This window comes from Erithacus rubecula, assembly GCF_903797595.1.
Source record: "Erithacus rubecula genome assembly, chromosome: 1".
Taxonomy (NCBI): domain Eukaryota; kingdom Metazoa; phylum Chordata; class Aves; order Passeriformes; family Muscicapidae; genus Erithacus; species Erithacus rubecula.
Window position 1 is genome coordinate 16,310,653 of NC_136658.1, and position 24,339 is coordinate 16,334,991.

Consider the following 24,339-nt stretch of genomic DNA (forward strand, 5'->3'; position numbering starts at 1 on the left):
ACTAGGAGAATAGCAGCAAAATGATAGTAGGTTCTAAGCTGTGCTAGAGGAAATTTAACACTCTGGCTCAGATTCCCAGAAAGCTTTTATTGGAGCAACTCTGTAAGCAGACACAGCAGCAGCTGATGCTCCATGCCCCCCAGTAAAACAGTAGCTTATTTAGTGTAATATAGGTACATTCAAACATAGATGGACCACAAGGTCATCTGCATCTTTTGAAATGAGGCCATGTGGAATTCCCACATGATCCCATTAGCAGGGATTTCTGGGGGTCAGGAGCTGTGGTTCAGCTGACCTACTTGGAACCCTGCCACAGCTGAAAGGTATTGTGGTGGTAAAATAGTTTGTCCTATTCAAAACTGGGGAGATAAAACCCTGTTTTGAAATAACTCTGGAACTGTACAGTGAAGTCCCTTATGCAAGGGGTATTTGGCCCTCTATACTCTTCTAGTTTATAATGTGTCAATGAGAATACCAGTGTATTTCAGCAAGGTCAGTGTAGCTCTGGTATAAATCCTTCTTCGTGGTGAGCTGACATCTGTGCATGTACCAGGTGTTCTTCAAGGCTGGTCTCTTGGGCCATCTGGAAGAAATGAGGGATGAGAGACTCGCGAAAATCTTAACCATGATCCAGGCAAGAGCGCGCGGCAGATTGATGCGGATTGAGTTCCAGAAGATAGTGGAGCGCAGGTAGGAAGGCATCCCCTTAAATCTTAGCAGATAATAGTAATTAACATTTAATTATAAGTTGAATAGAGCCATTAATTACAGTCCCTAAAGCTATAGATAACCCTAAATTAAAAGCTTTAAGTGTATGTGTGATAAAAATAGTAGCAACTGTATATTAGTTGCCTGCAGCTTTGGTGAAAATGAGATTTGGAAAAATTTTTGTGTCTCCAAAAATAAAGAGATCTGGAGGAAGTATCTTTTGGAAATTAGCACAGGCTCCTAATACTGCTCAGATAACAAAACCATGAAACTGACTGAAAATGAAAAAAAGAAACCACTCACTTTTTCAATCCAGGCTAAGATTTAGAGAATTTTCTTTCTTCTCTCTTAAACCAGGGACGCCCTTCTTGTAATTCAGTGGAACATCCGTGCTTTTATGGCTGTCAAGAACTGGCCTTGGATGAAGCTCTTCTTTAAGATCAAGCCTCTCCTGAAGAGTGCAGAAACTGAAAAGGAGATGGCCAATATGAAGGAAGAATTCTTGAAACTGAAGGAGGCCCTGGAAAAATCTGAAGCCCGGAGAAAGGAACTTGAGGAAAAGCAAGTGTCTTTAGTTCAGGAAAAAAATGATTTGCTTCTCCAGCTCCAAGCTGTGAGTAGACACATAGATCTATACACTTACTAGAAGTTCTTAGAAACTCAAAGATTTACAGACTAGAGTGTTAGTGGAATTTAATTTAAAAAAAGCTGTTGATCTTGTCAGAGCCTTGCCAAAATTCTGAGTGGATAGAAGTTCTCATATTTTAACATGTAACCAGGTGGGCTAACAATGCAAATCTTTACAGATTCTGTTCAAGGCAATGTCCATAGCAGTAACACATGCAAGTACTCTTGTAGTCATGCTCACCACTGTCTCATCCTGCTCTGTTAATTACTTGCCTTCTAAAATCAAGAATGGGAAGTTTTCCTCACACTGCTTTGTTGCTGTGTATCAGGCTCCCTGGCCAGTTACAGGCTGGAGGGAGAAAAAAGGCCAGGCAATCATTGCTATCCTCTTCCTTGTGCCACACCAGGAGCAAGACACTCTGGCAGATGCTGAGGAACGCTGTGACTTGCTGATTAAATCCAAGATTCAGCTGGAAGCCAAAGTCAAGGAACTGACAGAGAGGGTGGAGGATGAGGAAGAGATGAATTCTGAGCTGACTTCTAAGAAGAGAAAATTGGAAGATGAGTGCTCTGAGCTCAAGAAGGATATTGATGATCTTGAAATAACACTTGCAAAAGTAGAGAAGGAGAAACATGCTACTGAAAACAAGGTACATTCAGAACTTCACCACGTGCTCAAAAGAGGCTGGGCATGGATTACCTTTGCAACAAATGATACAGGTCTTGTGATGGTTTTACACTGTTACACAGGCCACTGAAGGGTCAGTAGATACAGTAATTTGACCTTATGAGGTAAAAATTTTTACCTCTGAATCTAGGTTTCCCTTTTTTTTTTTTTTTTTAAGTGAGTCTTACTGCACTTCTAAAGAAGTGAGTGCACTCACAGCTAAAGAATTATACCTATTTGGGGCATTTTTAAGTAACCATGAATTCCTCCATCTCTCTTCCTGTAAATATAAAAAGCTCATCTCCTACTCCTCCCACAAAGAATCAGAAGCTGGAGTCCATCACAATGGGAGTGACTCTGAAAATAATTTAGTATGTTTGAAATAATGTACTACCCTCACACTAAAAGCTGGCAGACATTAACTCCCTTGATGGCAATTTAATTCAAAAAGACATGAGGTGCTGAGAGGGGAGAGATCCCTTTCTTTCTCTTATTTTCCTGCTAACAAGTTCAGACCAGATAGTCATTTGAGACATGTTGTAATAATCCCTTCCTTCAAAGTCTTACAAACACATCTTCCTTTCTCACACAGGTCAAAAATCTGACAGAAGAAATGGCAACACTTGATGAGAATATCAGCAAACTTACCAAGGAGAAAAAGTCCTTGCAGGAATCTCATCAGCAAGTTCTAGATGACCTGCAAGCAGAAGAGGACAAGGTTAACACACTGAGCAAAGCTAAAGTGAAACTGGAACAGCAAGTGGATGATGTAAGCTGGCTCTTTATGTTTCAGGAGGCTCGTTTGACCACTACTTACAGTGGACCTTTTGTGAGACTGAAAGGTTGCAAAACTTTGAAATATAGTCCTCTCATTTTAGAAATGTACTCCTTGTACCGTCTGTAAAATGTATAATTGCAGGAACACCACAAAAATTGATCTCTGTTCAGCCTTTCAAAGGATTGCAGTAACAAGGGAAAATCGTCCCAACTTGCACTTGCAGTGTAACTGGCATGAAGTCAAGCAGAACTTTGCTGCTAAGAGAATTGTAATGCTTGCCCAAATGTAAAGCATAGACTAACCCTTTTGTTCTATTTCTTTAGCCCTTATCTCACTTGGCTGCTAGAAAACAAACCCTGTAAACTAGGATGCTTGTGTTTAAGTGCTTCTACTTCACAGCTCACACAGCACAGAATGGGGCACAGCCTATATCTGACTGCTGTAAACCACCTATATTCAATATATTCATTAAGTGACTTTGCTCCTAAAGCTCGAGGGATCACTTGAACAAGAGAAGAAGGTGAGGATGGATCTAGAAAGGGCAAAGCGCAAACTGGAAGGGGATTTGAAGCTGACCCAAGAGAGTGTCATGGACTTGGAGAATGATAAGCTGCAGATGGAAGAAAAGCTGAAAAAGTAAGAAGTTGATTCTGTTGTATCAAATAAAGCAGCACAGTAACAGTGTCATTTAAGAGCCTTCAGGTGTCATCCTGCTCTGATGGCTGTAAGAAAATTCCATTATGAAAACGTGTAGCCAAGGAGGGAGGCAAAATTACTCTTGCATACACGATACCTGAAACATTAGAATTCATTAAACTTTCTTACATTAAAAATGAGCAACCCAGAAACTTACTAATGTTTTTCATTGCTTAGAGGAGAAAGCTGAAGAAATTCTCTAAAGCTGTTCATCCTAACTAGCTGTGGTAGCGTTGTTAGGAGACCTGACTCTTGTTAAATATGTTTTTCCATTGAATCTTAAAATAGTGTTGTTTTTGTATGATACAAAGAACCAGAAATATAATTGCACAAATGCATGCAGAGGCTTGACTTGGAAACTGCTGCTCAGAGGAAAATGTGTTTTCATGCAAATTGCAATACATGACAATTGTTCTCATTTTTAGATATGCTAGAAGTTTTATTGAACAACTCTTTAAAAATTTCAAAATCCTAACTTGAAGCTTCAAGGCAAATTGTCACAGCAGGATTTTCCTTTCTGTGCCAGGAAAGAATTTGAAATGAGCCAGCTGAATTCAAAGATAGAGGATGAACAAGCTATAGTGATGCAGCTGCAGAAGAAGATCAAGGAGCTTCAGGTCAGCTTGCTTTGTTATCGTATATCTTAGGACAAGTTTCTCTTTGTGCCTCACTGAAAGACTTTGCAGAAACTTTTCATGGTTAGCTGGAGCTCCTTTTTGAGATACAAAGTGGTACATCTCCATAGCTTCCCAGACAGATCCCTTTTCCCCCTGAGGATGGTTACCTCCCACTAGCAGAACAGATGACCACTGAATGGCAGTGGTTTCAGGCAAGGCAGAAAGGATCTGATGTTTTGTTTTAAACAAATAATATTGTTCCAAACCAGGTAGGTGCTGGAGAGGAGTTCAGCTGTGATAAGCAAGGATTCCAAATTTAGAGAAAAGGTTAAAACACACAGGAAATTTTCAACAGAAATTAAAAAGTCAAAGAAATTCAGCACGGTCCAAACACAATGTCTGGACCCAAAAATAACAGCTCCACCTTTTTTGTTAATAAAGAATATTTGTATAACTTGGATGTAAAGTGCAGAGTGGTGAAAATAATCCTTTAATAAAAAAGACTGCTTCCAATAAATATTTGTTAACCAGGAAGTTCTACACACTGCTGTATTGAAACCTTGCTTTAACACTTCTAGAGCGAAATTACTCCAGTCATGGAGGTCTTAAAATGAGAATTTGTTGCTGTTACTCCTACTAGCATGTAACTCCTCACATTTACTTTGGCTGAATGTCAAACACAAAGTGAACACAAGGTGAAGGCACTGGACCTGTATATCTTGAACTAGAACTTGCAGAGCAATCTACTGCCAGTTAGATGTGACTCATCACCATTACTGTAGCTCAGGATCTGATTTACCGGCACAAATGGGCAAGTCCTTAAACTGCTGAGCTTCTGCCAGCGAGGTAAAATGTGGGCTGGCAGAGGGTTTTACAGTTTGTGAGGTGCCTTGTCATGATCACTGCGTGGGGTCTCACCTTGTGGCAGGCCCCAGGTTGGGCACCACATGTCGTGATTCCCCCACTATCCAACCTTTCTTCTGGCTAGCTCTAGGTCAGAGATGGAGGGAGCTCAACATGGACAAAGCAAAAAACAAGGCAGCTCCTTTTCCTGGGACAATCCAAGCTATATTCCTGAAGGCTTCCAAGGGAAAATGAGGGAGAACAAAGCAGTGGTGAGGATTTCAAACCCAGGGTGAGGGGAGGGGAAACCGAGCTGCAGCCAAAGGGATTGCACCGGCAGGGAGGAGCTAAGGGAATGAATGCTGAAACAACTTCACAGAGCTTCAGGGGAGTACAGCGCAAACCATTTTTCTCATTGCAATATAAACCAAATTAGTGAAATACAACAATGCCTCATGGTCTTCTGCTGGGAGTCATCCTAAAACTGACCCAAAAGTGTTCACATTTCTGTGGCAGGCTCGTATAGAAGAACTGGAAGAGGAGCTGGAAGCAGAAAGAGCTGCTCGGGCCAAGGTGGAGAAGCAGAGGTCGGACCTGGCGCGGGAGCTGGAGGAGCTGAGCGAGCGGCTGGAGGAGGCCGGGGGCGCCACGGCCGCGCAGCTGGAGATGAACAAGAAGCGCGAGGCCGAGTTCCTGAAGCTGCGGCGGGACCTGGAGGAGGCCACGCTGCACTACGAGGCCACGGCCGCCACGCTCAGGAAGAAGCACTCCGACAGCGTGGCCGAGATGGGCGAGCAGCTGGACAACCTGCAGAGGGTCAAGCAGAAGCTGGAGAAGGAGAAAAGCGAGCTGAAGATGGAAGTGGATGATCTGACATCCAACATGGAGCAGATGGTCAAGGGAAAAGTAAGGGTCCTGAGGCTTCCCAAAGACACTAAAAGTCTTGGGTAGATAAGGCTGGTCTGAAGGTTTCCCTGTGTTCGGGTTTGAAGGACAGGTGTCTGCCAATAAAGGCAGAAGCTTCTCTTTGAAATGGAGAATGTAAACCCCCCTCCTCCAAATTATTATAAGTTTAAAATTAAGGGGCTCTCAGGCAAAGATAGAGGAATTAGGAATAACAATTCTTTACTAGGAAAATTAAAATAGAAATGGAGTATTACAAAGAACAATCCCAAAACACTGACAGAGTCAGAATACAGCCTGACACCCTGTCAGTCAGTCAGGGTGTTGGTAGCAGTCCCATTCAATGGTGGCTGCATCCTCCTGCAGTGGCAGATGTGGTTCAGCTGGAGCAGTGCTCCTGGAGAAGGTGCAGTTTTCCTCTGAAGGTCCAGGGATGATGTGGAAAGGTCTGGTTTTCCTCTGGAATCCAGTGGAAAGAAGGTATCTTGTTGTCTAAAATCTCCGTTTTTATCTAGGTAGGAAGGGCTTGGCTCCTCCCCGTGGCTGGAACATCTCCCAGTGGGATGATGTAATTTTATCAGTCATACAGTGGGATTGAATGGCCCAGCAGCAGATTATATCTTCCTGGAGGGAGGATGGGTTGTGAAAAAGATAAAGATTATTGTTTCACCTTGTCTTAAAGATGGCTCATTAGCAGATAATATGTGCCATGGAGATAAGGGTCACTATCCCACCCAGCTTCAACAGATGGTAATAGAATGCACATTTCTGGCCACATCAACCCAACACACCCTGGTGTGGTTGAGGCTTTTTAGAAGGTGGTGTCTTGCATCATGTCTCCCTTACCCAGCTGATGCTGCAGCCCTTCTTCTCTAGAGATGGGACAGCAATTAAGATGGCCTGTCTGAAACACACAGTGCATGCTCAGTCCCAGGCATACCATTTATCCATGTATCTCAGGGCACAAAAACATGTCATGTAAATTAGGCTCCTCCAGGCTGGTCACAACTGGAGTGATGCCATCCAAGCCAGGATATGTCTCACCCTAAGCAGAGTCCTCTCAGATCCTGCCCTTGGTTCACAGTTTTGATCCATGTCAGCATGGAGTGCAAAGCAAAGGCTTGCATGGCCACACCATGTATTTTCACTTCCTACAGATGAATTGTGGATTTTGTTTCCTAAGTAGATAATCTCAGTAGCTTTCAGAGCACTTGAAATAGATTTCTTTCAGTGCAAGTGAGGAAAAAGAAATGTCAGTATTCTCAGAGTTAGAAAGCTGTCATCAAACCCAATTTATGATAAATGGCAATTAAAGCAGAATCAGTAGAGCAATTTTCATTGGAGGTGATTTTCCCATCTAGCAATTATGAGGCAGCTATGTCTGAACTTCATAGGCATGTGACTGCTGCTAAAGTTCTTGCAGAGTCTTTTTACACTGGTGCTTACATTCAGAACACAATTCAGGAAAAACAAACGTGGAAGGCCTTATGGGGAGTTCCATGGCCTGGGATCATAGACATAGGGCTGCACTTTCCTGCTCTACTGCTGTGATGTTTGTGTCTGCCATTCCCCTGGAAGACAAACACACAGAAAAAAAGATACATTTTGAAGGCTACAGCTTCCGAATGTTTGCCTGGAGGCCGCAACTTTCTCTGTCTTTTCTCCTGATCCCCATTAGGCCAATGCAGAGAAGCTTTGTCGCACTTATGAAGACCATCTGAATGAGACAAAAACAAAACTGGAGGAAATGACTCGCCTCATGAACGACCTCACTACTCAGAAGACTAAACTCCAGAGTGAGAATGGTATGTGCATGCTCCACCCAGATAGACTGTTTCCCAGGAATTTATATGGGGCACCTCTGCATTGCATCAGTGAGATGTGTTCTGCAATGGCATCTCCACTGAGAGTGGCAGGGATGGGATTGCTGAATGGAGCAGTAGCTTTGTGTCTTTTGACATTTCTATCTTCAGGATTCTTATAACCTTGGTGGGGAAACCTTGCCTTGGACTGGCTTTTAAAACAAATCTATACCCACATTTATCAGCATAGAGTGATATTGTCTCATGAGCCAAATAGGATGTGCCAGCTCAGAACCCAGGACGTGCCAGGCTGCCTAGGTACCTGTTGTTTCAGGAACAAGGATATGTGCATCTAGAAATGCTAGAGAGGAAAAGGAGTTGGGTCTATGTGAATCCCATCTTCCTCATTGAGCATTGCACCCTAGAAGATGTTCACATAGCCTCTAAATACCACATATCCTCTAACTTCTTGCTACCTTTTTGGCCAGAGCAGTATTGTTTAATTTCTGCATACTCATCAGACATCACTGTTCTGTGTATTTTCAAATATATTTTTCATTTCCTGTTGTAACTTCTGTGTCTCCTGTAAGACTGTGGTTTTTGCCCTGCAGAGACACACTTCCTGTGCTCATCTTTCTGTATGCTGGTCATTGTAAAGTTCTCAGGGATGCTTTGCACCCACTAAAAAAAAAAGTCAGCCTAAAAGCAATAAAAAATAGTGAAAAAAGTAAAACCAGCTACAGCTGCCCGTGAAAGTAAGGATCAATCTAGTCTGATATAAAAACTGAAGTAAAATTAATGAATCAAGCTATTGACAGTACAAAAAACCCCAAACGACCAAGAAAGAAAACCCAAGTCACTAAACTCACCCCTAAAAAACAAAAATAAAAAATAATCCAATAAAAACTATCCTGATGGCTACAACTTCAGAAGTAGCTTCACAACAGGTCCATCACAATCACTGTGAGTTCTTTTCCTCAGCAGAATTAGACAGGTGGGACTATGATTTTTGACTGCAACTTTGTCATTTCATCATCTTGCTCTTTTCTTTTTTATTTGTCAAATCTTGTGGCAGGTGAGTTTACTAGACAACTTGAGGAGAAGGAGTCTCTGATAAGTCAGCTGTCCCGGGGAAAAACATCCTTTACACAACAGATTGAAGAACTTAAGAGACAGCTAGAAGAGGAAACCAAGGTAATGCTTTCTGTCCCATTCCTTGAAAAGGAATGGAAAAAGAGTGTTCAATTGTAGCCTAGATAAAAGCTGAAATGGGATGCAGGAGTGACAATGATTCCTACTAATTGTACTGATTTAAGTTTCCACCCTTGACTGAGGCAAGTCACAAGAGAAGAGTTTGGGAAAGTCATCAGCACACATAAATGCTAAATAAAACTTACCCAGTAGGATAGCCAAAATCTCAGGTCCTACATTTTAAAAGTTTGGGTTGTTTCTTCAAAGTTGATAAATTATCCTGATATTGTCCTGATAACTTTCTCCTCATGTCACCAGTTAGGGATGACTTCCAACAATTTTCATGTCACTTGACCTGGGCCATCAAAGCCAGAGGCAAAAAGGAAAAAAAAGAAGCTTAAGCCTCCCTTTGAGTTCCTAGGGGCTGTTTGTTTTGGTTTTGCTGTAGGTCACCTTGCAATGCTGTGACCTTTCTCTCCCTGCAGTCCAAGAACGCCCTGGCTCACGCCCTGCAAGCGGCCAGGCACGACTGTGATCTCTTGCGGGAGCAGTATGAGGAGGAGCAGGAGGCCAAGGCAGAGCTGCAGCGGGCTCTCTCCAAGGGAAATGCAGAGGTGGCACAGTGGAGAACCAAGTATGAGACTGATGCCATTCAGAGAACTGAGGAGCTGGAAGATGCCAAGTGAGTTACGTGGGCTTCAGTCCTGACTGGCAGGACTGTGCTCACCTTCCTGTGTGCTAAGGAAATAGGGCTGGAAATTTTCCTGGTTGGAAAGTCCCTCTGACTCAATGCTGTAATTTGGGGCTGTCCTGTTCTTCATATTGCTTGGGCAGGTCAATATTTCTACTCAGTGCTTGTCTCTCAGTGGCTGTGGATACTGGGGTTTATTTGAGAACTCACACAATTAGATAGTCCTACTTAATTGTCACACTCTCTTACTTTGCCCTGGCCCACTACTATGTTTCCTTGGTCTTGACTTCCCTTTCCCACTGGGAGATGATGGCTGCTCTGGAAAAGTAAGGCAGAAAGTCATGTTGGCTCACACTGTACAGCTGCTCCCAGTTACCAGACTCAGACTGCTGGGCAAGGTCTCTGAACATCTCCAACTTCTGCCTCTGCAGATCTCTCATCTGCAGGATCTTACCAAACTTTCAGCATATTTTCTTCATCTAATATCTCCATGATCATCTTTCTAGGCTGCCCTTTCTTTCCAGCACCTCTTCTTGCCAGGACTCCCTGTTTTCCCAATCTAAATAGTCTATGAACAAAAGCCCAGGGCATGACCAGCCTCCTAAGTGGTGGTTGCCTCATATCTTTTAACTGGACGAAAATGACACTGTCAAATGAGCAGGTCTTATAAAAAATATACAATCAGCCCATACTGGTTACAGCTAGTAAGTAGTTAGCTGATATGCTTGAGAGTTCAGAAGTTAATTGCAAATATTCATAGACACACACAAAATATTTTGCCACATACCAGTATCCATAATTTAAGCTGTTTTTTTCCATTATAGTCCCTTCTCTCTAGAGGCTCAGCTTCCTTCTCTATTCCTCTTCCCCTTGCCCTGTCCTCATCCTCACCTCTTCCATTTCACCTGTTTTCCCTTTCAGAACTGATTTACTGAGTTATTGCTTTGGTGTCAGTTTTTCTGGATAACATGCAGCAGTGACACTTGGTCATTTCACTCTGTCTTCCCACCTGGTAGGAAGAAGCTCGCTGCTCGCCTGCAAGAAGCTGAAGAAGCAATTGAGGCAGCCAATGCCAAGTGCTCTTCTCTGGAAAAGACCAAGCACAGGCTGCAGAATGAGCTGGAAGACATGATGATTGACCTGGAGAAGGCCAACTCAGCAGCTGCCTCGCTGGACAAGAAGCAGCGGGGTTTTGACAAGGTCATCAGTGACTGGAAGCAGAAGTATGAAGAGTCACAGGCAGAGCTGGAGGCTTCCCAGAAGGAGGCCCGTGGCCTCAGCACTGAGCTCTTCAAGCTGAAGAATGCCTATGAGGAGACACTGGACCACCTGGAGACTTTGAAGAGGGAAAACAAGAACCTCCAAGGTAGGCTTCATTCATGTCCTGCAGCCACATCAGCAGATGGCTGGAGAGGTGCAGCAGCAGTGTGGGAAAGAGGTGTTTATCTTATGCTGAGATGAGCCTTCCAGACACTGATGCTGCCAGTGAATGTTTTGAACACAGAGACTGGTATGGGCAGAGCAGAGAAGGCTTGCCTTTGTCAATGAAACCCACTGGCAGAGGAGGCAGACTCAGGGGAGGAACAAGAAAGATTATAGAGGTGCAGAGGATGAAGCCTAAACAGCAGAGCATGGTGCTCCTAGCCTGCAGATCACAGATAAAAACTGAGTCACTATAGCCACTTCAAAAAGCATTAATCCCAAGAAAAGCTGTGCCTTCAAGTCACAAGTAAAAAATCTTGCTGTAAGTGAAAGTAAGGCAAGACTCTTGAACAGAAGAGCCCTTGAGGCAGCAGTCTTAAGTATGGGTCCTCTATTCAACACTCCATGAATTGCAGGCTGTTCCAAACTGTTTGCTAAATCCATCCATCCATCCATCCATCCATCCATCCATCCATCCATCCATCCATCCATCCATCCATCCATCCATCCATCCATCCATCTATCCATCCTCTTTATTTTTTTTCAGAGGAGATTTCTGATCTGACCAATCAGATTAGTGAAGGAAACAAAAGCCTCCATGAAATAGAAAAAATCAAGAAGCAGGTTGAGCAAGAGAAGTCGGAAGTTCAGCTGGCTCTGGAAGAAGCAGAGGTAAAGAAAAAAAGCTCAAGGGGAAAGGAGTCTTTATCAGGATTTTCCATCCTTTTCATCTGCCCTACTTTCCCAGACTATGTCTTCCTTTCACAGCTCTGAGATGTGGAGAATGATTATGTACTGTCAAAAAACTTCCCTTGCCAAGAAGAATACATCAGTTCTTGAGGAATCTAAGTTTACTTTCCTGGACTGTGTAGAATGGCTTTCTAAAACTCAGTGTTATTAGGAACTAACAAAAGTGAAGTGATGCATCTTATTCTAAATGTGAAAGAAATAGGTTAATGCAGATTTTCTCCCTTTCTTGTGAATTTGGGCCTCTGGCAGTCATTGCTGATGACAAAGAATTTCCACGTGCCATTCCCATTAATATGTTGTGGTTCCTGGTTTGATGTATGTATATGACAGACCTGCTGCATGTTGGCTGGAGATCAGCAGGGATTTTGCACAGCTTTGTTTTCACAATCCTCATTCTGTTTCCTTATTCTCTCGAGGGGAGCACAGCTAAGCTTGTGCAGTTTCACCCTTCACAGAGCACCTCCCATCATGTATTTAGTTCTGTGCTTTCATTCCTGTTCAGTGAGAGCAGCAGGGAGACAGAATGGCACTGAGCCTGGCTTATGCAAGACCTGAAAGTCAGAGGCCTTGTTATTTCTCTGTAGGCTGTTGTTTGCTTAGTGCTTCACTTCCACATATGAGAGAAATGTGGGAATAAAAACATAAGAACAAATCATCCCAGTTTCACAGACTTGTCTTAGTATTAATTGGAAAGAAAGGACAGAGAGTTTTTGCATTTTGTCATACAGAGGTAATCTCTGTTATTTCTTTCCTTGAAGCCAGCTTGCCAAATAAAGTTATGTAATGGGGCAGATTACAACGCTTTGTTATGTGGAGAGATTTTTGTGAGCAGCAGGAGATGGATATGTGGATCCCTTCACTCTCCCAGCCACAATCTTGTTTCAGCTTATCCCTGTCCCTTACAAGTCTGTGAATTTTCAGAGGGTGTCTGTACAGAGGTGGAGCAGGGAACATCTGTTGATGTCAAAACCATGCAGGCAGGGCTGAAGGTGTTGGTGTGTTGCTTGGGTGTTTTTTGTGAGCTGTGGACTGACTGCTTGACAATTTGTCCTCTGAGGAGCTTGCTGCTCCATTTTCCAGCTGTCAGGTTGCATTAGAAGGCAAATAAATGTGTTGTTTTGGCTTGCCAAGAGAGAGAAATGGAAGGAAGAAACAGGAAGAGGAGTGTGAAGGGATCATGTTTGTGCAGCTGTTTGTGGTTTGGGGAAAAAAAAATCAATTCCTGGTTTGCAAGCTCTTGGTGTTTTCTATTTCAGGGAGCTTTGGAGCATGAAGAAAGCAAGACCCTTCGTTTTCAGCTTGAACTTTCTCAGGTTAAAGCAGAGTTTGAAAGGAAACTAGCAGAAAAGGAGGAAGAAATGGAAAATATAAGGTACTGTGCAGGAAGCACCATGTTTCTTAAGTTAAAATCTGAAAAGACTGCAACTATTCTCAAGACCCAAGGTAGTTAAATGCACCACAGGCAGTTATGCCAGCATAGGAAGATACTTTCAGTATCAGAAACTACTACAGTCCTGACTATTTGCCAAAGTGCAGCCCTGCCACATTTCCCTTGCTCAGTTTAGATGTTCCTGTCAGATCAGTCTCTGACAGTGTACAATTAAAACCATCATGCATAACACACTGCAGCTGTAGAAAAAACTGGCTGGCAGAATCAATTCACAGCAGACCAGGGCCACTAACTCTGTATGTTGACAGTATGGAGGTGAGTAGATCTAGAGAGCTGCCATCTTCTAATCCTGTGTGGATTAGGCTGCTTCCCAAGGGGACCCCCAGGCAAAATTAGCAGTAATTGCCTCAGTGGTGCTCAAACCTGTGCTCTCTAAAGGCATTTAGTTAATTTATGCAATTACAGCTACACTGAGTGTGGGAGGATGTGAGAAGCTTGCTGCTATGTGTACAGCATTTGGGTAAACAGTGAGAATTGCAGATGTGCAGAAAGTGTGAATGGAACAGGAGAGGAACTTGCAGGTAAGATGGATAAATAGGAAAAAATGGAAACCAATTGGATGAGAGGAGAATGGTGTCTTTTGTCTCTCCCCTCCCACTCAGCAGAAATGCAAGTCTGAAGAGTTATACCCTTAAGAGAAGGCCATGCTAGTCTATTATTATTCAGAATAATATTATTCAGTTATTCAGAAAACTTTGAATTAGTCAGTGTTGTAATGTCATTAATTCAAGGATCCTGCCATTGGTCATTGATAGGCTAAAGGGTAGGGAAGGGGAAGTCCAAGGCCCACCCTGGCCAGCACATCAAGAGGGATTGATGTGTTAAGTGCTTCAAAACCAAGAATATTTTGGCCCTTTCACCTTCTGGTGTCCTGCAGATGTCTGGATTGCAGAGATGTCAGGACAAGCTGTGCTAATCACTGCTTTCTGCTTCAGCTTCACAGTGAGTGTTCAGCAGACATTCTGTGCTGTTTTCTGTGAGTCTAGGGCACAGTTCACTATCTTGCTGAAGCAATAAAGCCCTCAAGTTTTTTCTTGTTGACTTGGTAACTTCCCAGAACTCCTACACTTTCAGCAGAACTTGGCCAGCAGCAAAAGAAATGCTTCCATGTGTGTCATATTCTATGCTTTGAGTTGCTTTCTGGTTGTAAGAGAGCAAAACTTTTGTTATAGGATTTCTCTGATACAGAATCAAGAAAATTAGGCTGTTTGTATCTGTTTTGTCTTTAAATTGACATTAAGCTGCCTTTCCCAGGGGGACCAGGCTGTCAACTGGGTGGGTTTAATAACTTCTAAATTTGGATGTCTGTAACACAGATTTGTGTTAATGAATCATTTCCCTTATAATTACCACAATAAAAGCTTTTTCAACATCTATTTTAAGACACAATAAATTGTAGTTTACAACATGCCATTTACTCTAAAGAGCACCTAGAGCTTAGAACGTAGCAGCCTACCTCCAATGTGATTAATCCTCTCCACTAAAGCCTTCAGCAAAAAGCTGAGATGCAAATAATTGCAGGAAATTATTCAGTAAATATTTTAGTAAGTGACTGTTAGGCTGGAAGTGCTTTTTATAGGTTCAAATCCGTACTTGTTTGTGTTCATAAGAGCTCTGAGAGTGCTCCTTGCTCCAGTACTGCCAAAGAAAACACAGAAGGAGGATGCTAGAGATGCTGACAGATCAGGAGTCAGCTGAGGGTGTGAAGCACACCAGCAGTGAGGCTCTGGAAACTGTGTGTTGTGTGTGTAGTATGTGTGCTACCTGTGTCAGTCAGATACACACTATTTCTGGAAGGGAGACACTTTGAGAAAGTGAAATACTTCTGCAAGTACTTCTATGTCCCTGAACAGAGAGGAAAATCATTCTGTTCATCCTCCATGTCCTTTTCAGGAGAAACCAGCAACGTGCCATAGATTCCCTGCAGTCCACCCTGGATTCTGAAGCCCGCAGCAGGAACGAGGCCATCCGGCTGAAGAAGAAGATGGAAGGGGACCTCAATGAGATGGAAATCCAGCTCAGCCATGCCAACAGGCATGCTGCAGAAGCAACCAAGTCAGCACGTGTCTTGCAGACACAGATAAAGGTACTGGTGCCCCACCAAGCACCCAGAGTTACTCACTGGGTTGGGTTTCCTTAGCACAGAGCAAAACAGCAGTGGGGATGGTAAATAAGAGGGAAGCTACTCCCAACAATGTAGAGGGAAAGCCTTGGTGATACTCAGAGAATACTGAAATGTGGATTTCTTCTCAGACTTGCACACAAGCTGGATGAGATACAGTCATAAAACCCTTGCTGGCTGCAGCCTCTTGGAGGGGTAGAAAGCTGCAGCATGAGGAGCTGAAAACCTGTGATTTTCTCATGAGCTCACAAGGTTTTTAAAAGAAGCAGAGAGCAAGTGGGCTGTCTGGAGTACAGGGAGTGTGTATATATTCAGCTTTGTTGTTTGCATCAATGTTTGTAATAGCTTTAAAAAAAAAAAGGAAGTGTTTCCTCTTGTTGTCTCCTCTCCTAGAATCACCAGCTCTGAGAGATTTGAGCACACAGATTTTTTTTCCTCCATTGCACCATATACCACAAAAGCTATTCATCTTACAGTCTTGAAAAAAAATAACAACATAATAAATTTTAAAAGCACTGAAATTCTTGAGGTTGGTCCCAGGTAGCTGCTGCAATCTGGGCTTCTCTGATATAAGGACAGAGGCTTGAAATGAAATTGTGATGCTTTATTTTAGGAGCTTCAGGTGCAGCTGGATGATTCAGGGCACGTGAATGAAGATCTGAAGGAGCAGCTGGCAGTCTCTGACAGGAGGAACAATCTTCTCCAGTCAGAGCTGGATGAGCTGAGGGCTTTGCTGGACCAGACTGAACGGGCAAGGAAGCTGGCAGAGCATGAACTGCTGGAAGCCACCGAACGTGTGAACCTGCTTCACAGTCAGGTTGGCTTTTTCTGTGCCCTCTCCCTCACTGGTTAACCTGAGCCTTCTCTGTTGGTCACTGACACTGTCTGCCTGTGGCCATAACGAGTCAGACACATCCTGCCATCCCCCCAGAGGGAAAATGGGGCAGAGGAGTTAAGTCACTCAGGAGATGTGCCAGCTGACTCCAAGTTAGCTGGAACTGATGATTCATCCAACTGCTTTAAACAGCTTCCAGGAAAAAAACACTGATGGAAAATAAAAAGAGTAAATTTGACTTCTTTCATTCTTTCCTGTTACAAAACCAGTTTCCTGCTGTAGTTAAGCCATGCCCTGGACAGTGAGGCATTCCTCTGGAGAGCAACGCAGGCTCTGCTTTTGTGATGTTGCTGAGGGGCTGAGCTGTCACAATAGGGAGAACAGGGTAGGAAACCACAGGAACCCACTGGCACCAAAGTGCTCTCTGTGCCTGCAGGTGTCCATCAAGGTCAGCCTATGGATTTTGTCCAGGTAGACACTGCCACTTCTAGGGTGCCATGGAAGGGCATGACAGCATTTTTACTAAAACCCAAATCTTCTCTTCACCAAATAGTAGTCACAAAGAAATGAAAATATGCTACAGGCTGTTTTGCATTGCTGACATTTTAATCACCTCACTGGCTGATTAAGGATCATTAATTTACTAAATTGAACAGCCTTATTCATTCTTCTATTTTGGCCTACTGCTTATTATTTTATCTGGATCAAATCTGAATATTTACAGCTTCGAGACAATTTTTAATATTTCTTCAGTCTGAACCTATGTATGCTAGTCAAGCCAGCCCTTACCATATACCTGGGTCTCCACTCTCAAATATTGCTCTGAGTAATCCACCAGTGGCAAAAATCAGAAACCTTGGTGTGTTATGGTATTTACAGGAATTGTCTCTAATCATCACTTTTCCTCCTTTTCCACTATTAATTTGGGGAAAACTTTATAAAAGAACACAAGCTTGATCAACCAAAAGAAGAAGCTGGAGGGTGACATTTCCCAGATGCAGAATGAAGTGGAAGAGGCACTCCAGGAGTGCCGGAATGCAGAAGAAAAAGCCAAGAAAGCAATCACAGATGTAAGTAGGCTGGTTCCTTGCTCACTTCTTTTCATACCACAGTGTCTAAGGACACTGAAGTGTAGTGAATGTCACAGGCTTACCTGGAGGCATTATAAATGAGAGCCCTAGTGGTTTAGCACAGATATAAAGAAAACAAGAAAAAGGGAGAGGTGGAATCTTAAGTAAAAGCATTAGAACAGAGATGGGATAAAAGCCCTCCAAGGTTTTTCTGTCCTTCCATTTTCTCTGTCCAGGCAAGATATACACACAGAAGGTATTCTGTGGAGCTTTGGCTATAGTGAATTATCCAAATAAGGGACAGTTCAGGACTATCCTTCCACAATTTATTCTGAAACACAATCCAACAGCATATGGGATTTCCTGTAAAATGTGGTTGTTTTTCAGGCAGCAATGATGGCTGAGGAGCTCAAAAAGGAGCAGGATACTAGTGCTCATTTAGAGAGAATGAAGAAGAACATGGAGCAAACCATTAAAGACCTCCAGAAGCGACTGGATGAAGCAGAACAAATAGCTCTGAAAGGTGGCAAGAAGCAGATCCAAAAACTGGAATCCAGGGTAAGTTTGTGATCCAGCTTCAGACCACTGCCTTCTCTTTACTGAATTTGCACCAGATTGGTAGCCTAGTGCTACCTGATAAGTTCACAGAGGCTGAGAAGGGGTAGTATGGAAACTTTCCTCTGTTTCACAAAATGCAGGTGAGCAGGGGAGGCATGCTTCCCCTTAATTATCCAGCTACAAGCTGCTGACCAGCAGATGAACAAAGCCTTGACTAAAACAGAATTAAAAACCTCAGCACCTAAAATCAGCAAAAGCCTCTCCCAATACTTGCTTTGGTTAAGCTTTTTTGGCCTTTGCACATGTCTGCAGCTCTGACTGATGGTGCAGCTGGAATACTTTTATGAAAAAGAGCAGAAAGATGACATTTTGATCTCTTCCTGAAATTTGACTCTGTGGAGATGCCTAGCAAGTCAGTGTTTCTTGAACTGGGAATAAAATTATCTGCTGCTTTACATATATGTAGTGTAATGCAAGGTTTTTTGTTTTTTGCAGGTTCGTGAGCTGGAGAATGACCTTGAGGCTGAACTCCGCCGCAATTCGGATTCCCAAAAAGGAGCCCGCAAGTTTGAGAGGCGCATAAAGGAGCTGACTTACCAGGTATGCTGCAACCTCCAGGGCTCTGCAAGGAATGCCATAAACAGCCTCAGTGCCACACTGAAGGGTGAAGGATGGCCCTAGTCAGAGCTGTCTGATTGCAGGAGGGACATTCCCCTAGGGCTTCCATCACAGAATGCTTTGGGTTGAAAGGGACCTTGGGGATCATCTCATTCCAACACCCCTGCCATGTGCAGGGACACCTTCAACCACACCAAGCTGCTCAGAGCCCCATCCAGCCTGGCTCTGAACATCTCCAGGGATGGGGCATCCACAGCTTCTCTAGGCAACCTGTGCCAGTGATCATCTTCTTGCCTGATTTGCTGTAACTAATGTTAGAAAGCCTCTGTTGCTGGGGTTTGGACAGTTTTGGCACAGTATTAATATGGAACAGGCTCCAATGCCTATTTACAATGCAAGGGAAGAAAGAGCCCAGCTCCCTCTCAGCTGTGCTGCTGTTGCTAAAAGGAGCCAGAAGGACTCAGGTGACTCTAATACCCTGCTCATCATAGGGTTGCTGAGTCCCAGGGCTCTGTCACCTATTATTGAGCAGCAGGGTCTAGTCTTGAGACTCCTGCAGGTTTGCTAACAGCAGCTCATGATCCTTGCCCTTCAAAAAAGGCCTGCAGCACAGAGCACTTATCCTTTTGCTTTGAACAGCATTAAGAAGATAAACCCATCCATCTGCCTTAGGAGATTATTTGGGCTCCTACCTGTTGTTTTACTTTGACTTTTGTATGCAGAAGCTGAAGGTTGTTTTTTTCAAATACAGTGAGCGGGCAGAATTAGCTGGTCCCTCTGCTTATGGAGTGTGACACCTCAAACTAGGCTTTTTTTACCAGAAATGCCTGAGAATCAAACTTCAAATTATGCAAATTACATAGTTCTAGGCTCACCCCTATCTGCTTCAATGTCTAATGACATGCTTTATAATGACAAGTGTGCTCCTCACCCCTGAGCAAGGAACTCTGCCTGTGTGAATCTGCACACCTCAGAAAGTGTGGGCACATATATATCTATATATATTAATCTATACATGGGAAGGGTACTCTCAGTCTTCCCCCTCCACACTTAGACACATATTCAATGATGCTATAAAAATTTTCTCATGGGTACACAGGACATGGCTAGTTTGTGCTTTGAGCTCTAAGTTTCTAAAATATGTACGGCATCCATAATTATTGTGTTGTGGGAGATGCTTTAAGCCTTTTTAGTCTATCAATCCAATTAATGGTGTTTTGATACAGGCAGAAGAAGATAAGAAGAATCTTGCCAGGATGCAGGATCTGATTGACAAGCTACAATTAAAAGTGAAGAGTTACAAGCACCAAGCAGAGGAAGCTGTAAGTAACTATTTGGGCCTTTTTACCTTTGAGAGATGCATTGTTCTAAACCCACAATGTTTTATCCATAAAAACTTCCAGTACAAATACACATTTTGTGTCCATAAATATTTCTTTTCATATCTATATAAGTCCTGCATATAAACCATATTTACATTATATATAAATAAAATATATAGCATACATATAGTAAATATAATAAAATACATAGTATATGTGTTGATTATATTTAACAAAAAGTATTCCATTTTATCCTAAGACTGCAGTATAATTTGCAAGAAAAGGGGAGGAAGGGAAAAAACAGGAGGGACTTTTTTCCTCCTAGCCCCTCAGAAGACACATTGAGAGCATTTCAGGTCACTTAACATGAAAAATGCCACTAGAAATATCAACTTTGTAAAACAACAACAATCTCAGTTCTGCAGGAGGCAAGTGGTGCCCATACAGCTGTTACCTACTCATGCTGAGCACTTTCCATCCCACTTGAAATTAAAAGCTTTGTTTCATGTGGACAGGAGGAAATCAGCTGCTCTCTTTTTTCTCACCAGGAAGCTCAAGCCAATCTGTACCTCTCAAAGTACAGAAAACAGCAACATGATCTGGATGATGCTGAAGAAAGGGCTGAAATAGCTGAATCTCAAGTGAATAAGCTGAGGAGCAAGTCAAGAGACATTGGCATGAAAAAGGTATGAACATACTGTATGGGGTAGATGTGAGTGTTTAACACACAATAGTGGAAACTCTGCATCTGTTACATCTCTGAAAGTAGTGTAGACTAGGATAAATTCTTGTGTTTCTACACTTTTTTTGTTTCCCTCTGCCCTTTATTTTAATATTAAGGTAACCCCGTAGGAGAGCAATCTGACACTTAGACAAAATATATTCTCTGTATTTTTGTTGTCTTTTAACCTCTGTTCTCAGCAGCAAAAGCAGAACTGGTGATCTGGTGGATTTCTTTGGGGTTTTCTTTTTATGAGAGATATTAAAAGACTCCACCTTTCTATGTATGTAGTAGAGCCTGGGTATTACCACATCAACAGATATTTTAACATTGCTCTTTCAATGAACTTGTATTATACAACTTGAAGAGCTGGTTGAAAAGAAAATATTGGTGATTAGTCACTTAGGTGCTGGGAAGTAATTTGTGGTATTTTGCACTTTAACTAAATAGCAGCAGAATGAAGGCACTTAAGAACCTAGTCTGGAACTGAAAGCAAACTTATCAACTTGTTTGTGGCAAACAGGGCAAGTAAGAGTGGGGTTGTTACTTTTAGAGATGACAGAGAGAGGAGCTGGGTCATTGCTAAATCTATTTCATTTGCAAGTGAAACAAACTTCCATGCTTAATATCACATAAATTTTATGGAGTTGATAGCTCCCAGGCTAAGAAAAGGGAGAAAATACCTTTACACTCTTAATTTCTGCTTTTATATTGGCCTAATTAAGTCTTATATCAGTCTTTGACTGATATAAATCACTTTTGCTCCACCATCTAGAGCAAAGATACATTAAAACTACCTGAATATCTGGTTTCTCACACATTTATTTACAATGGAAGCTGTACTGTAGTGAACCTCAAAAGATCTGCAGCTTCTAAGGATAAAAAATTTCCACAGATTTTTCTAAATTATTCTACTCCTATCAAACTAATATAGATTCATTTAAGGATTCACAAAGCCATGGCATCACACAAACACTGAAATAGGTACACCAGGAAAATAATTTATTTTTAAAAATACTTTTAAGGTTCCTGTTTATTTCTTGCACCTTACTGGTCCTTCTGCCTCAAATATGCAGAAGTCACAGGAAAGTGATGCCTGTTTTTACTAATCAGATTGTGTTTGCCAACACTGATTGCAGCTCTGGCAATGCAGCAGAGTGTTGCACTGCCAAAAGATGAGCTCAGTGGTGCTTGTAGAGGTGGCAGCTCCACAAGAAGGGTCTGCCAGGAAACACATTCAGGTGGAGACTCCTGTCCCAAAAATCATGATATCTCCTTTGGGGAGAGAAGGGCACTGTAGAGACTACTTTAATCCTGTAGCATTAGAAATGCCATGTCTACTGCTACCAGTACCCATTTCCTGGATACTCTGGGGAGTGTGTGTGATTCAGAGCACCACCATCTATTGAAAAAGGGTTGTAGAAGTCCTCTGCCATCAAAAGGATCTATATTCTAGAATGAAGACAGGATACCTGCATTGTTAGCTGGAATAAAATAGCCAATGTTGGCTAGACTGCTGCTAGTCTATTTCAGATACAAACTGCTAATACCAGGGAGCAGAAGCATTAGTGAAGCTTTTGTCATTTACTTGTGAACTTACACTAAAAACCCTTAACACTTCTATTTTTAACAGATGTATATTATCTCAATTTCATTTCAGGTTCACGAAGAGGAATAAAACAGTCCAAGCTGACAGATATGAGAAAAATATAATCAGGCACAACGAAAGCTGTAGGAAAAAAAAAAAAAAAAAAAAAAAAAAAAAGCACTTACAGAAATAAACATCAACTGAAAATTCAAATAAACTGTATGAGTATTTAATTCATCTGTGTTTCTATTTTGCCAAGCCTCAGGGATCAATAGAAGATTACATCTCGCCAACAGCCAACTTCATTATGTTGGAACAAATCCTAATTGGCAGATCTCTGACAAAATCAAAACTAAGGGCAAATCCAGTCATGCTTCAGAGCCTCATGTATTTCATATGCAGATTGTTAAAGCAGCTGTCCTGATTTATGAACAGTTCACTCTCTCACTCTCTCTTCCTTCCCCCTTCCCATTCCTGAAATGGAGTTGGGAGTTGAAAGTATGAAAGGTGAAAGATTACAGGCTAAGAACAATTTCCTGGAAACAGCAATGACATAAGAAAATTAATAGTAACACCAACAATATTAACTAAAAAAGTGTACAAAAGAGATGGTGCTCACCATAGACCCCTCCTTGACGTGACCCCTTCTACCCCAAAAAGAATCCCTCTCCCCACCCCAGCCCCATGAAGTGGGGTGGTACCAAATAACATTAGGGTTCTGGTCATGGCTACTGCAAAAAAATAACCCTGTCCTGGCTGCAACCAGGACAGCAGCACTGATTAAACCTGTGGAAGAGGACAGCCCTTAAAGCTGGGATAACCCAGCTTCCATTTGTCCTGCCTGCAGGACCCTGAGCTTTGGAGGAGAAGAGAAAGTAAAGATTTTCATATGAACAGTCAATTTATAAGCTTCCACTACCACTAGTCAAGGGACTTCTCTTTGCCAGCTGCAGGACAGCACAGGAGATAGTGACATGGGACTCCTCCCTGTGGCTCAGATAATTCTCTTAAATATTTTTTTGCCTTTAAACAGGGAAGTGGTCCATAGTGGTTTAACGCCAGCCAGACAATTAAACTCCAAATAAGCCACTCCTAAATTTGAACTACAAATAAGCCACTCCCCTTCCTAACACCCCTTTCTGGTAAGAGAGAGACAGAAACAGACTGTGGTTTGAGACAATTTAATTAAAGACAAACAATGTTAATAACAAAAGTATACAAAAAGAGATGGTTTGTCCACAAAAAAAGGTGCTCACCACCTCACCTTTGCTCCAGGTGGCCCCTGGCACAAAGACAAGATGGCAGACACTCCCTGTAGGTCATGTCCATGTGGTCCCCCGTGACAAGGACAAGGTGACAGCTGCTCCAGTGCTGCCAGCTCCATTCCCATACACCATGTGGCCCCCAGGACAAAAGCAACATGGAAGGGGAGGCTCCCACAGCTAACATCTCCTACCCCTGAGCCTGAGACAATTGAAAACAATGATGGACAAACTCCCAGAGGCTGGATGCTCCATGTCACACCGTCCATTTTCCAGACTGCTGTGCTTGGCATCAATTCATCTTCTCACACCTCAGTCTGCCACTGTTTTGTTCCCCACAGCTGTTCCCACTCTGACACTTTTCTGCTCCCCCCACCACTCAGCTGGGCTCGGACTCGCCACAGCAGACATGATTTTTGCTTTAAAATACTAAATGAAATGAAAACCCGTAAGCTCTCTTTCTCTCATCCTGAAAAAAAAAAAAAAAATCCCTCAAAATTTAGGAATTTCTTTTTCTCTAGAAATTTCTTTCTTCCTTTAGAAAATCCAGTTTTGCATGCTGATTTGTCACAGGACAAGTCAGAGCTTCAGACAAGCCCTATCTTAGCCTCAGATTTTTGCAAGAGCTTAAATTTAAGAAATCACTCTGGCCTGCAAGTTCTAAGGATGGCAGATCAGCTCTATTAATAAAATGAGTTACTTATTGAACAGACAGGAGGTAACACATCAAAGTCTTAATCAGAGCTACTTACAACACAGTATGAAATAGAAAAACTATCAATAAATTACATAAAACATTGCATGATATCAAGATTCCAATATTAAAACTAGCAAAAGAAATACCCATCCCCCAGAGGAAGAACCACAAAGCAGGGGTTCTAAGTAGAACTTCCACATTTCCAGGAAAATTCAGAGTTCTGATTTGAGAACGTTTGAAGTAGCTTATACAGTTTGTAAAGGTAGGTGCCTTCAATCAGAAATCCAGTTTCTCTTTCCAGATCCTATCGACAATTGAGAGAGAGAGGAGGACTACTGATTTTTGATCAGAAACCAAATTTACTGCGAGCTACATATGCTTATATACCATTTTTAGGAAGA

The 24,339-nt window shown here is 42.4% G+C and overlaps 2 protein-coding genes across 3 annotated transcripts in view; one reads left to right on the forward strand and one right to left on the reverse strand.

Annotated features, from left to right (window-relative positions):
* The window catches only part of MYH15 (myosin heavy chain 15), a 47,985-nt gene extending 24,856 nt beyond the window's left edge, over positions 1-23,129 (forward strand). For both annotated transcript variants that reach the window (XM_079318372.1, XM_079318373.1), the window contains exons 23-43: positions 554-690; positions 1,066-1,321; positions 1,743-1,985; positions 2,595-2,771; positions 3,271-3,416; positions 4,003-4,093; positions 5,453-5,842; positions 7,518-7,644; positions 8,717-8,835; positions 9,318-9,514; positions 10,540-10,889; positions 11,493-11,617; positions 12,952-13,067; positions 15,039-15,231; positions 15,881-16,084; positions 17,047-17,172; positions 17,560-17,730; positions 18,226-18,330; positions 19,575-19,670; positions 20,219-20,356; positions 22,052-23,129. In XM_079318372.1, the coding sequence (XP_079174498.1) occupies positions 554-690; positions 1,066-1,321; positions 1,743-1,985; positions 2,595-2,771; positions 3,271-3,416; positions 4,003-4,093; positions 5,453-5,842; positions 7,518-7,644; positions 8,717-8,835; positions 9,318-9,514; positions 10,540-10,889; positions 11,493-11,617; positions 12,952-13,067; positions 15,039-15,231; positions 15,881-16,084; positions 17,047-17,172; positions 17,560-17,730; positions 18,226-18,330; positions 19,575-19,670; positions 20,219-20,356; positions 22,052-22,069 (3,525 nt within the window). In that variant the 3' untranslated portion in view covers positions 22,070-23,129. The remainder of the gene's footprint in view (positions 1-553; positions 691-1,065; positions 1,322-1,742; positions 1,986-2,594; positions 2,772-3,270; positions 3,417-4,002; positions 4,094-5,452; positions 5,843-7,517; positions 7,645-8,716; positions 8,836-9,317; positions 9,515-10,539; positions 10,890-11,492; positions 11,618-12,951; positions 13,068-15,038; positions 15,232-15,880; positions 16,085-17,046; positions 17,173-17,559; positions 17,731-18,225; positions 18,331-19,574; positions 19,671-20,218; positions 20,357-22,051) is intronic.
* HHLA2 (HHLA2 member of B7 family) overlaps positions 1-24,339 on the reverse strand; it is a gene marked incomplete at its 3' end in the record, with an annotated part of 497,990 nt that overhangs the window by 462,447 nt on the left and 11,204 nt on the right. The window lies entirely within an intron of this gene.